The sequence below is a fragment of the Podarcis cretensis genome, assembly GCF_951804945.1.
Source record: "Podarcis cretensis genome assembly, chromosome: 3".
In the NCBI taxonomy this organism is placed as follows: domain Eukaryota; kingdom Metazoa; phylum Chordata; class Lepidosauria; order Squamata; family Lacertidae; genus Podarcis; species Podarcis cretensis.
Window position 1 is genome coordinate 10712316 of NC_137172.1, and position 13461 is coordinate 10725776.

General features: G+C 39.7%; 2 protein-coding genes across 6 annotated transcripts in view; one reads left to right on the forward strand and one right to left on the reverse strand.

Annotated features, from left to right (window-relative positions):
- FANCL (FA complementation group L) overlaps positions 1-13461 on the forward strand; it is a 53660-nt gene that overhangs the window by 20726 nt on the left and 19473 nt on the right. For 3 of the 4 annotated variants that reach the window (XM_079968938.1, XM_079968935.1, XM_079968936.1), the window contains 3 exons: positions 352-449; positions 2755-2851; positions 10216-10284. In XM_079968938.1, coding sequence (XP_079825064.1) covers positions 352-449; positions 2755-2851; positions 10216-10284 — 264 coding nt within the window. The remainder of the gene's footprint in view (positions 1-351; positions 450-2754; positions 2852-10215; positions 10285-13461) is intronic. The other variant, XM_079968937.1, reaches the window with a different exon arrangement.
- VRK2 (VRK serine/threonine kinase 2) overlaps positions 5871-13461 on the reverse strand; it is a 95714-nt gene continuing 88123 nt past the window's right edge. For both annotated transcript variants that reach the window (XM_079968726.1, XM_079968728.1), the window contains one exon: positions 5871-6355. In XM_079968726.1, coding sequence (XP_079824852.1) covers positions 5876-6355 — 480 coding nt within the window. In that variant the 3' untranslated portion in view covers positions 5871-5875. The remainder of the gene's footprint in view (positions 6356-13461) is intronic.

Sequence of the window (13461 nt, forward strand, 5' to 3'; positions counted from 1 at the left end):
CTGACAAGGCCCTGCCAGCAAGGCTTGAGGTGTAGAGAAATCAAACTCTAGCAAGTAAGTGTCCATAGCCTTCACACACTTACCTCAGTGTAAGTTCCATCAAATACACCGAAACTTCTGAGTAAATGTGTATAAGATTGCATCCATAAGCCTTGCTGAAAACAAGGAAACTCATTTTAATTACGAGTGTCTTTTGAATAGACATATAAATTTGCATTGTTAGCCATGACTGGATTAGGATTCATCTGAATGTATACAATCAGTATATATATATATATATATATATATATATATATATATATATGTTGTTTAACACTTGACAAACATATAAGATGCTATATTTTTCAACAGGAAGTTGCTTTGAAAAACACACAAGAAGTTCATGCGCCTCCTTCTCCACACTATTACTCTGGTGTCATCGGAGATATAGAAACTTTGGGATGGAATAAGTATGCCATGTTTAATAACTGTGATCTTGAATAAATTGTTTAGTAAATTTAACATGCTTGTTCCTGAAGAAATAGTATTTTCAGGTTTCACTAATGGGTTAAATACAACTTGTGTTTAAATAGCTTTTGTTATTATAACTAACCTTTAATTAAGTTCTTAACATAGATTTTTTTAAAGGTCTTAAGAAGAACCTACAGGTCAAATCTTGTTTACAATTGAAAGTCTCTTCCACAGAGTTTATGTAGTATGCAATTGGGATTCCCCTCAGGGCAGTTAGGGTAACTAGTCTTTGACTCCATTCTTTTTTTGCTGGTTTCCTTAAAAAGCAAAAAATATATATTAAAAAAAAAATGAGAAAGGACAAATTGAGAAAGTCAGAGCTTTACTCTTATTTTCCCTCTTCCCTGATTATTATAGGGTAGACAGAGGAAGGATATCTTCCAGAATAACAGATGCAAAACGCTATCTTAGTTACACAGGAGTACTCACTTCATTCTTGGAGGAGGTACATCATGCTGTGCCCTGATAGAAGCTGCAAGGCTTTATCTTCCTGCCTGTATCAATTGGCTGGGGAAGGGTGGCAACCTCCAAAGCAGCTCTGTGGAACCACAAAGGTAGTGAGTGGGTAGCAAAATGCACATAGGAGAAAGCGAGGGGTAACCTCTGGATCTCCAAATCCATCTGTACAAGTAACATTTATTAATGCCCTCCCATGGACAGAAATCACTTGTCACAAACCTGGCTGACATAGAGAAAAACAACTCATGGTACAGAGCCCCCACAGAATCCCACCCTTCACACACCCCTCTTCATTTGCTATTGCAGAGATCTGCACCATGAATCCTTATCTGGAACCATGGGGTAATAGTTATGTATTGCATGGAGAAGGACTTTGTGGGTTGTATTCAACTAACTTTTACTTGGAGTCAGAATTGATGGACCTATGTTAATCAGTTTACACACAATACAATTTCCTTTATTACAACCCTATGAATGGGGAAGGAGGAAGTGGTGGACACTGCTTCTGCTAGGGTTGCCATATGTCTTGATTTTCCCGGATATACCTGGAATACTGCAGTTCAGAAGCAGCGTCTGGGCGTAAATTGGCAAAAGGTCCAGGAAAATCCAGGCATATGGCAACCCATGTCGGCAGTGCCGTTTTTGCCAATTTTCCTTAAAAATAGCTCAAAGGTGTCTTTATTTTGCTGTTTTGCCAAAAAAAAGCTTAACAACACAAAGCCATTGTAATAATTATGCAGTGGAAAGGGCCATAGCTTACTCGTAAGAGCATCTGCTTTGCATGCAGAAAATCTAAGGTTCAGTCCCTGGTTTTTCAGACAGCCCTATTTCAAACCCAGAGATCTACTGCCAGCTGTAGACAATACTGAGCTAAATGGACCAAGGTTGTGACTTGATATAAATATGGCAGCTTCCTATGTTTCTAACATTAACAGTAACTTGGAACTCAGCTGAAAGCAAAGCTTCTTGCACCCAGTTCTGTTTGTGTTTCTGTCTTGTCTTTTACTCTTTTACAGTGGAACTTCTTTATGCATAATCTGTAGTGCGACTCAAATCTTCTGCTACTTGTTATCCATTGAAATTTCACATAATCTGAAAGTGGTCTTGTTGCCACAATGCATGATAATGCTTTCACAAAGATTACTAATCATATATAAATTGCTGTGCTGAATTTCCTATAGTACCTGTATTTATAATTTGTTGACCAGAACAGGACAGTCCGAGCATGTAACATCGATCGTGGCCTGACTGCTAGCTGATGGATGAGCACTTATATTATGGTTTATTATGTGTTTTGTATTTTAAATATCGAATAACTTTATTTTAATATTTTGTAAGTCTGAGACATTTTGTAAAAAATGATTAATAAATATAACATATATTAAATAATAATAATAGTAATGAAAAAGTTCATTGAAGAAGGAAATCCAAGAACAAAAGTCTTCTACTTTAAGAAACTGCAAAAATGGATCAAATAGTTGACAGGAAGTTTAATGTGTACATAAGTGGAGGCTGACAAGAACATGCTGTGTGTGCCAAAGGTTCCAGTGATGGAAAACTGAAACATAGTGCTCACTGACCACAGCGTGAGCCCTGACACACAATGTAAATAACTCAGAGATATATGACTGCATTAAGCAGCTGGCTGGTGTATTTCAGTGATAAATCTGCAACAGCAGAAATGGCTGTTATACAGATTATTTCTGATTAATATATTTGTAACAGACTAATAGGGGTAAGGCATAAATGAAATTACACCAGAACTTGTTTCTGTTCTTCTTCCAGGGTTGTTTTTGTAGATCCTGGTTTTAGTACCATCAGGTTAAAAGCAGAAGATTCCTGTGGCCGGGAACATCTAATAACATTGAAATTAAATCCAAAGGTGAATGAATGTTTTTTATGGTTTTGGGAATGGGGAAGTACGTTTCTATGACTTGTACCTCAGATATATTTTTAGTAGTTGATCGGTTGAGTAATATTAAAATTGATATATGTTTAAGCCAATTTAAGAATAATCATTAAAGACAGGTAGCTTTGTGATGTACAGTGGTACCTCGGGTTAAGTACTTAATTCATTCCGGAGGTCTGTTCTTAACCTGAAACTGTTCTTAACCTGAAGCACCACTTTAGCTAATGGGGCCTCCTGCTGCCGCCGCGCCGCCGGAGCACGATTTCTGTTCTCATCCTGAAGCAAAGTTCTTAACCCGAGGTACTATTTCTGGGTTAGCGGAGTCTGTAACCAGAAGCGTATGTAACCTGAAGCATCTGTAACCTGAGGTAACACTGTAATTGCAACCTGTAGAAGTTTCTGATAGAAAGTAACTATCCAAAGTAGAAATTCTACATCAGTGATTTTGCCAGTAGAAACTATTTAATATCCTTTTGGCTTGGTGTGGGCTTTAAATGTATCCATTTCACTTAATCATTGGTCAGTTTTGAAGCTCTCTAAGGATAACGGGCTTTGTATTAGCTGAATGTTTTTCTAGTTGAGTTTTAACTACCTAGAAGTGGCATTCCCTTGAACAAGAAATAATTCCCTGCATTTGGATTAGGTAAAGGGACCCTAACCATTAGGTCTAGTCGTGGCCGACTCTGGGGCTCATCTCGCTTTACTGGCCGAAGGAGCCGGCGTACAGCTTCCGGGTCATGTGGCCAGCATGACTAAGCCGCTTCTGGCGAACCAGAGCAGCGCACGGAAACACCGTTTACCTTCCTGCCGGAGTGGTACCTATTTATCTACTTGCACTTTGATGTGCTTTTGAACTGCTAGGTTGGCAGGAGCAGGGACCGAGCAACGGGAGCTCACCCCGTTGCGGGGATTCGAACTGCCGACCTTCTGATCGGCAAGTCCTAGGCTCAGTGGATTACTTGGCCACAACTGTGGCTCCCTGGCATGTGTGTGGAGTACAGGTTACAGATTCCCCCCACCCCCCTGTAAGATGGTTTGGAAAGAGAGAGGTCTAAATGACTCCTACGAAGCGCTCTTCTGTAGCTGGCTCTGGCATGTGGTTATTTGTTTGCTTTTCATTTAAAACATTTCTGTGCTATTCTTTAGTTAACAAAACTCCCGCAGTGGTTTGCACCAGTCATAACAATATCAGATAAAAGAATATAAATTAACAATGGCAGAATATTTTAAAAAAAAACACACACACACGTAAAAAAACAGCAGCAACCAGTAAACATCATCAGATTAAAACCTGCTTGCATGCTGAAAAGACTGGGTAAATGAAAGCAGTATTTGCTTGCTATTACTGAAGAGCTCAGCCTTACTGTTAGTTGTACTATGTATGCTGTAACAAATCTCCATGTTGTCCATAGAAGGCATATCAAGAAGAGGCTTGAGACAACAATGGCAAGGTTGAACTTGTGGTCCTTTATCAGCATATACACTATTCATCTTATTTTTTAATTTATTCTGTTAGAAAAGACAAGAGAGACAATGCCTGTTGTCTGCACTAGAAGGGACTCTTCACCAGCTATGCTTAGTAGCATGAGACTTCTTTAAAATGCAAATATCTGTTATTTTCTGTGACTCAATCAAGTTATCCTCTGGGAGGGCACTAGGGCCCTGCTACCTCTACCAACTTTTAACTTTAATCTCAAAGTTTCTGGTTCAATTTAAATATCACCTGCATAATTGACTTCTTATTTCTGCAGCAACCTGTATGTCAGTATTTCCCTTTTGTAACAAATTGTATACTCTTAATGAGACCCTATTTGTGTTCCTCCCATATATGTGAACACTAATACGTAGGTTAGGTCACATGATTACACTCACCTCAAATTGGTAAAAGTAAACCCCTCCAGGGAGGGCATTCCACATGTGTGGTGCCAGTACTTAAAAGGCCATTTCTCCAGTCACCACCTCCCTCATGTTTAGACAGTGGGAGGATTTGGAGAAGGGCCTCTGATTTTTACCTTAATAATTGAGCAGGCTTATGTGAGAGAATATGATCCTGTTAATAGATGTTGGTAGGTTCAGGGCAACGGTAGGATTGTCATCTGGGTCTGGTGGAGTTAGACCTGTTGCACCTTCAATTTAATCTGATGACTCCAGTACTCTGATCCCAGTCTCTTTTAATTCATTTTACAACTCTCACTTTAAATCTTTAAATCAAAATTCTGATTTCTTTATGTTTAATGAGAGCTTACAGGGTGAAATTCTAAAGCCTTCACTGCATCAGTTAAAATGCTCCTTGCAAAAAATAGCGGTCCCATTAAGTCAGATTCTTGCAGAAGCCAAGAGTGTTGCAAATTCAATTTATTTTGCACTAATTCTTCATAGCTTTGTTTTATCTAAAGTGAGTATGTTGTTGGAAAAGGAAGTAACAATTTTAGTTTTACTGTGCAGTGACCAGATTATGCAAGTTGCCAGTTGTACCTAGTGGTCATCAATCAACTCTGTTTCACAAGATTATAGTGATGAAAGGATCAATTGTGTTTGTCCTTTTTAAAAATGTGTCTGGCATTTAAACTTGCCAAGGGAGAAAATTAATATATAAAACGTGTGCTTGGTGACACAGGGATTTGATTTCTGGTAATATATGTGATAAATACATTATGCAATGATGCTCATTCATGTTATTTTTTATTTAAAGAACGTCAAGCAGAAAATGTTTGGGCATAGTCCACCAAAACTAAATTTATTTAAATCCCATTTTTTCAAAGTATATATTAAATTCTGCCATTGCAATCAATAGGACTTATGGTACTGAAAAGTGCTCAGTTTTGGCTGGATCTTGCCTGATAGTATTTTAAAAGGTATGCAGGGGTTCTGCATTTTTGAAGAGCTGTTCTAGTATTCCTACATACATTGCTTTTTTTGTTAGAAGGTTGTGTCCTTCCTTTCTTGGTGTAGATGTGACACTACCAATCTACTCATGATGGGGAGAGTTGTTGTTGTTTAGTCGTTTAGTCGTGTCCGACTCTTCGTGACCCCATGGACCAGAGCACGCCAGGCACTCCTGTCTTCCACTGCCTCCCACAGTTTGGTCAAACTCATGCTGGTAGCTTTGAGAACACTATCCAACCATCTCGTCCTCTGTCGTCCCCTTCTCCTTCTGCCCTCCATCTTTCCCAACATCAGGGTCTTTTCCAGGGAGTCTTCTTTTCTCATGAGGTGGCCAAAGTACTGGAGCCTCAGCTTCACGATCTGTCCTTCCAGTGAGCACTCAGGGCTGATTTCCTTCAGAATGGATAGGTTTGATCTTCTTGCAGTCCATGGGACTCTCAAGAGTCTCCTCCAGCACCATAATTCAAAAGCATCAATTCTTTGGCGATCAGCCTTCTTTATGGTCCAGCTCTCACTTCCATACATCACTACTGGGAAAACCATAGCTTTAACTATACGGACCTTTGTTGGCAAGGTGATGTCTCTACTTTTTAAGATGCTGTCTAGATGGGGAGAGTACTACAGGCTTATTTTCTCTCTCCTTTCTGTTCCTGTCTGTGTGAATTCTACTCTCTTCCATTCTTGAAATATGCATGGTGGAAGGAATATGGATAGAATTTTCTCCCCTTTCTTTTCTATAGTACTAGAAGTCTGTTTATATAGACAATGAAATGGATAGACAGGAAAATCAAGATGGACAAGAAAGCACTTCTTCTCATAACACATAATTAATTTATAGAATTTACTCCGCAAGATGTAATGATGGACTTTGGCTTAGATAGCTTTAAGTGGGGATCGGACATATTAATGAAGCGTAAGATTATCAGTAGCTATTAGTCATGATGGCTAAGTGAAACCTCTCTGTTCAGAGGTAGTATATCGCTGAATATCAGCTACTGGGAGCAATAGTAGGAAGCACCTCCTGGCCTCCTGTCCCGTTTGTGTGCTTCCTGGAATCCTCTTGTTGAGCACCATTGGAAGTAGATTGTAGGATTAGATGGACCATTGGTCTAATCCAGTAAAATCTCCATTTATGTATTTATGTTCACCCCATTCTCTAGTTTATGTTAGCAAATGCTAGGTAAAGGTAAAGGTACCCCTGCCCGTACGGGCCAGTCTTGACAGACTCTGGGGTTGTGCGCCCATCTCACTTAAGAGGCCAGGGGCCAGCGCTGTCCGGAGACACTTCCGGGTCACGTGACCAGCGTGACATCGCTGCTCTGGCCAGAGCCAGAGCCAGAGCCAGAGCCGCACACGGAAACGCCGTTTACCTTCCCGCTGGTAAGCGGTCCCTATTTATCTACTTGCACCCAGAGGTGCTTTCGAACTGCTAGGTTGGCAGGCGCTGGGACCGAGCAGCGGGAGCGCACCCCGCCGCAGGGATTCGAACCGCCGACCTTTCGATCCGCAAGCCCTAGGCGCTGAGGCTTTAACCCACAGCGCCACCTGCGTCCCTCCTAGCAAATACTAACCAAAGGCCTAAATCTCTGTGGAATGATAATCCTGTATCTGGGTTGCACAGCATCAGATTTTATGAGAGTGGTGAAGTGATTGAATGTTCTTCCACACAAAAAAATTTCCTGCACATGGAAGAGAAGATGGAACATGTCTCCCTAACATTTAATTGATTGTGTGGACTCTGAAGTCGTATAACCCAGACAAATGGATTAGCTCCTCAGTAGAAACTAGTCCATAAAAAGGAGGGCTGGGATTTGGAGAAAGAAGTAGCCTATAGGTAACTCCCTGTCACCTTACCAAAGTTAGAAAATTGCTAGTGATGCAACTGTATTGGGTTTATTATTCTTGGTAGCAATTCAGCAAAGAAGTATTTACATGTTTGAATTGTTGGGGCTGGGGGCTCTGCTTAGACTCTGTTTTTAGGAGGCTACATGATTTGGCTACATGATTTGCTACCAAGAATGGAAGTCAGGGTGGAGGGCTTGTGGGCCCCTTTCCTCCTCTAATTCAAGCACTGGTTGTAGGCACTGCATTATTTTAATAGACACTATATGAATGCCTTGAAAAAGGACTATTGACTAGTAATATTTGTTGAAAATGTCCATGATTTTTTTCATATCTCGTACAAAATAATATGTTACTATATGTAACAATCCAGGTTTTATTGAAGACTTCACCTTCACAGTGAACTCTCTTCCCCCCCCCCCCCCCATTCAGATCCATGTTATTGTGGCTTGGTTTCATTTTCTGAGTCCATCATTATGGCAATAAGTTAAAAACATAAATAGAACTCATATTCTTAAAAGCATAGAGCAAGCCCACACCTTTCTTGATAAGTGAGAGTGGTATACTCAATCCTGTAAAAGGAAAGCAGAATGTTAACTGACATTGGGTTCTTTAAACTCAGAAGAATGATTGTGTTAGTTTCTTGGGCAATTCATTGTATTTTGTCGTTAAAAGGCTGAGAATAAATGCAGATGTGCTTGAGCATGGGGTGGTGTGTGTTAGTAGGTATAAAACACATTTTTAAACGATTTAGGTCTTCCATAAATGTATCAAAATTGCAGACATATGATGTTTAGAAAATCTGGAGTGCTTAAGCATACAGTAAGAAGAACTTGTCTCTTGCACAACTGCAATCCTAACCACAGGGTGTAAATCTCACTGATCATCTCAGTAAACATGCCTAGAATCACATACTTAGTGTTATTCCTTTTTCCCTTACATTGTGTGACGTTTTAAGAAATGTATACCTAACTGGTACTGAGTCTAGACTAATTTTCACACTGACTCATTTCTATTCTAATATATTTTCTCTCTAATGCAGTAAAGGCTGAAAAGCTAGTGGTCTGCACATCTCAACCCAAACTGTCCTCTATGGTCAATCATTTGTCAGGAAGTGGGCTGACTTAACCCAACACCTACTGTCCTACAGATAAGGTGTGTGGCAGAAGAAAATGGTGCATGCCTTCCCTTCTCCAGCTGTATTTCCCTAACCACTCCCTCTTCATTTTGTGACTTGTTCAAAAGTCATTAGTGTAACTGACTGAAAAGAGCATGATAAACTGACAAAGCATAAGAGCTTTTGCAAGCCATAAAAGTTTCCTTTAAAAATGGAAAGTACAGCAGGGGATATGAACCATGGTAGGCGTAATAAAATATAAGTGTAAATTTGAATACCAAGTAGCCAGAGAAATAAAAATAAATGTAAGTGTAGCATAGGTGAGGAGCAGGTGTGAGAATCAGTGAGAGATTACCAGAAGCGGATATAAAGTTATAGAGAAGCTAAACTTCATTACCATAAAAGCCAATTGGATGTGGTCTACTACTGAATTAAGTTTAGCAGGGACCATAGCATTAGAAAACAAAGTAGAAGGATAATACATTCAGAGTAGTAGGTGGCAAGTATCCAGGATTAATGTTGGGTGGATTCATTTGGGAAGGTTTAAGTTGTATTTATATTTAACCTCACTTCCTCTTAACACCTCAAATGTTCGTGTTCTGCCTTTTAATCAAGAGTTTTATGAAGGTGGATTAGGGGAAAGGTAGTGGTCTTTTCATCAGTGCTTCTCTTTCAGTTTCAGCCAAACTTGGTTTTCTACATTGCGTTCAGTTGCATGTACAAGTCCATCTTATATCAGTAGGACTTGCATTATATAAATATGTATGTATGTACAGTTTGTGTTTGCACTGGAATCAGTGGAAATTGGAGCATTAACTTCTGTTATGCTGGATCAGTCACCTCTTGTTTTCTTCCCATAGGTTCCAGAACACTTTAGTTATGGATATGGCAGTGTTGTGAGGTTTATTAAGTTTAAAACTCATCTTGGGGCTCAACTCGTGACAGGTGGCCAGGAGATTTTTGTGACAAGAAAATGTCCTACTTTGTCTTTGCATAGGATGCACATAAGGCAGAAAGGTTTTTTCCTGTTAGCATTCTGTGCTTCCCAGAGAGGTCTGCTTTGAAACCCCAGAATACCTGGTTTGTTCAAATTCTATTTACTCTCAGGGGCGGCCCATGTCTGCGCTGCCCCTGCTGAAGCCTTGTTTGTTGGGGTTATGCAGCTTTGGTTTCCAGATTCTGGTGAGTTCTTGCAATAATCCAGTGAGATTTCACTGGAAGCCACTGCAGCTGCTTCTCCAGCCGGGGGAGCACGCCTGTGTAGAGCTTCTTGGATTATGCTGCCCGAGGTGGCTGCCTCACTCTGTCTCATGGATGGGCCAGCCCTGTTTACCTTTGTCTTCAACTTTGGATTTATTTAAACTAACCTCAGCTATGTGTATGCTTACATTGCAATAATAATAATAATAATAATAATAATAATAATAATAATAATAATAATAATATCACTCATCAGGTATAAAAATGTTGAACTTCCACACTTCTGTCTCAGTATCCCACAGAACCACCAGATTGCCTTGTGGACTTACCAGTTCAGTTCTCTGTCTCCTGGTTTCCAGAGGTAAGCAGCCTTCCTTCTTCGGTTGTTAACAAACTTACCTGCTTAGCCTTCTGCAAGTACCTTGTCTAACATAAACTTGAGCTCTCTTCCTTTTTTTCCGTTTATGTGGAAAAAAATAACATAATGAACATTTTATATTCTATGTAAACCACTTAGAGGTTATGTGTGATTAAGCAGTATATAAATCCTGTTACATGAATAAATAAACTTAATTTTGCATTTAGTATTTTTTTTTTTAAAAAAATGATATTTATTAGAAGTTTCAAAATTTTGTATTTAGTATTAATAGGACAAAATCCAAAGAGTCATTGGTCAATTTTTCTGCACTTCGTAACTATCCATAACAACAACAACAATTATTATTGTTGTTGTTATTATTTTTATACCCCAATCATCTGACTGGGCTGCCCCAGCCACTCTGGGCAGCTTCCAATGAAGTATAAAGGAAAACACCAAAACATCAAACATTAAAAGCTTCCCAATACAGAGCTGTGCATCTGGCCCTTTAGTGGCACAGTTACCTCATTCTGGACCCAGGAGTCCCCCCATGCTGTTTCTGTCTACAGAAACAGTATGGGGGACTCCCAGGTCCAGAATGGGGTACCTTCTGTCTACTTAAGACTCAACCTCAATCCATTAACCACCATCCATCCATTGGGAAGTCAGAGCTGTTTCAAATGCAACGTTCAATATGTAATGAAGCTCAGCTGCCCAAAGAAAAGTCTTCAGATTCCATTGGCTGGCACAAGATCCTTGCATGTCAGGCTGTAGACGATGAATATTATTATTGCTATTATTTTAATTTAAATAGCTTCCTATCAATAAATATTCCCTGGGTGACTTCCAACTAAACAATATATAATATGCAAAGCAAACAATGAAAGACAATGAGAAAAATTCTGTGCAACACACAGCCATTCTTTAACTGAATATACTGTTTAAACTATTCACATCACAACTCCGATATACACTCTCCCCCCCCCCTGCACTTCTGTCCTATGCCATTTGGGACACGTGGGGGAACAAAAGACTGCAATATTAGGGAAATGGAGGTGATGCAAAGAATACAAAGAGTTGAAATGCTAGTAAAAACCTTCTCCAACAAGAGGAGGAGAATGAGCAATTTCCTTGAGACTCATGGTGACTCAAAGGTTGAGGGATCAGACTGGATACTGAGGCTTCCGTAGTGGCTGAGCATCCTCCTCTGGCACTACTTACAGGCTGTAAAAATTGAAAAGCAGACTATGTTTCATACAGAGAACTTACTATGGTGAGGGGACCAAAGGCATGCAACCCTTCATAAGTCACCCTTGAGCCCCAAACTGTGGTTCCAGGCAGGCAACCAGGTTCTTTAGAAATTAGAACTCTTCAAAAATGATGAAAGGTCAAAAAATCACCAGGAAATAAAACATGAAGGGTCATATTCCTGTAAGATCCCTAAGTAACCCAGGATAAACAAACATGGAGAATAGTCAAAGGCTCAGGGGGGGGGGGGGAGAGAGAGAGAGAGAGGGAGGGAGGGAGGGTAGGGTGACTAGCTGGGGTTGAAGCAACCTATCCTGGAGATGAAGTTTGAAAACATTGCATTTCCAGGCAGATTGAAGAGGATATCTTGAGAACAAGCACTTAAGTCAGTTACCTAAGGGGAAGGGTTATATGAAACAAAGGGAAAATGGGCTGTATCCAGCAGAAGGAAAGCATTACAAGACATGCTGAATGAGTATAGATATGATGATACAAGTTTCCCACCATAGGATGCAGAGGATAATCTTAGGATGGAGCAGTGAGGGGTCCTTTGTCTAGATCGGGGATAAGGAGCCTGGAAAATGGGGATAAGAAGCTCCAGCCAACATACATACATATATTCAGACATAATTTTATTTGCATCCCACCTTTTCACAGTTCAACCCATTCACAAGGCAGCTTACAGCATGAAAAAACACAATACAAAAGTAGTCACAAATAAGATATGATATGGGAAAGCTAAATAAGAGAAAGACATAGCTCAGTGGATGAGTGTGTGATTTGAATGCAAAAAGTCCCAGGTGCAGTCTCTGGCATCTCCAGGTGGGACTGGGGAAGACTCCTGTCTGAAATCCTAGAGAGCTGTTGCCAGCCAGTGTAGACAATATGGAGCTAAATAGTAGACTCGGTATAAGGCAGTTTGATGTTTCTAATAGTGAAATGACCATCATAATGCATTAGACATACAACATACAGAAATCACCTTGGGCTTAGGACTGCATAGCTTTTGTGAATTCAGACTGAAAGACAAAGCAAATAATTGTCATTTCCATACTTTTCCATTTCTGTCGTGGTGGCTTGCCAGCCTCGCTGAGAAATCCACCCTTTTTCTTTCTTAGGTGCAAGTGCAACACACTGATACTAAAATGTTATCCCATGAGCAGCGATCTAATGTGAATTCACAAATATTTTGATGTCTAAAGGTGCTGAAAATCTTTGAATTTGAATTCAATATAATTCTTTATATGGGGAGCTGGTATTTATGATGGCTGTAAATACTACACTCTAACCCAGTAAAAAATATCGTTACTAGGAATCATTTCATTCCTGTTAAATATAGAAACTTGAGTACCATATATTATTTGTATAGAATTAATAGTTTGTCCTGTTCATGGGATGCCCCCCTCTGGCAAGAATGCAAAATACTTAATTTTCTAAAAGTTTCTCACATTGAAAACATTATTTTGCTTATTTTTTTTAATGTAGTGCTGTCAGAGAACATGGTGCTTTACAGAGTAGCATAAGCTCTGTCATGCATGGCTGTGTGGTTTGTGAAAGTTCAGGGTGCACCAATTTGGAGAAGTATTACCAAAGGCCTGAAAAAAAGCATCCATATTCAGTATCCTCCTGCAAATTCCCCAGATGGCATTTTGGGCACTGTAGGTTATCTTATCAAGGGTGTGCAACCCTTTCATTTGAGGCATCTGTATTGTTCAGCAATGAGCCCTGCTCATATCCATGATACTCCATTGCATCCCTCCTTCTGTTTCCATATTTTTCTTCTTCCCAAAAGTCAGTATTCTGTGGCTACTGAACATGGTCTGTCCTAAGATGTTTTAGGGTATTATTATTATTATTATTATTATTATTATTATTATTTTGTACTTTTACAAATCTTGGAGCTTTCCTGACCTGCTGATATTTCTGTCTCAC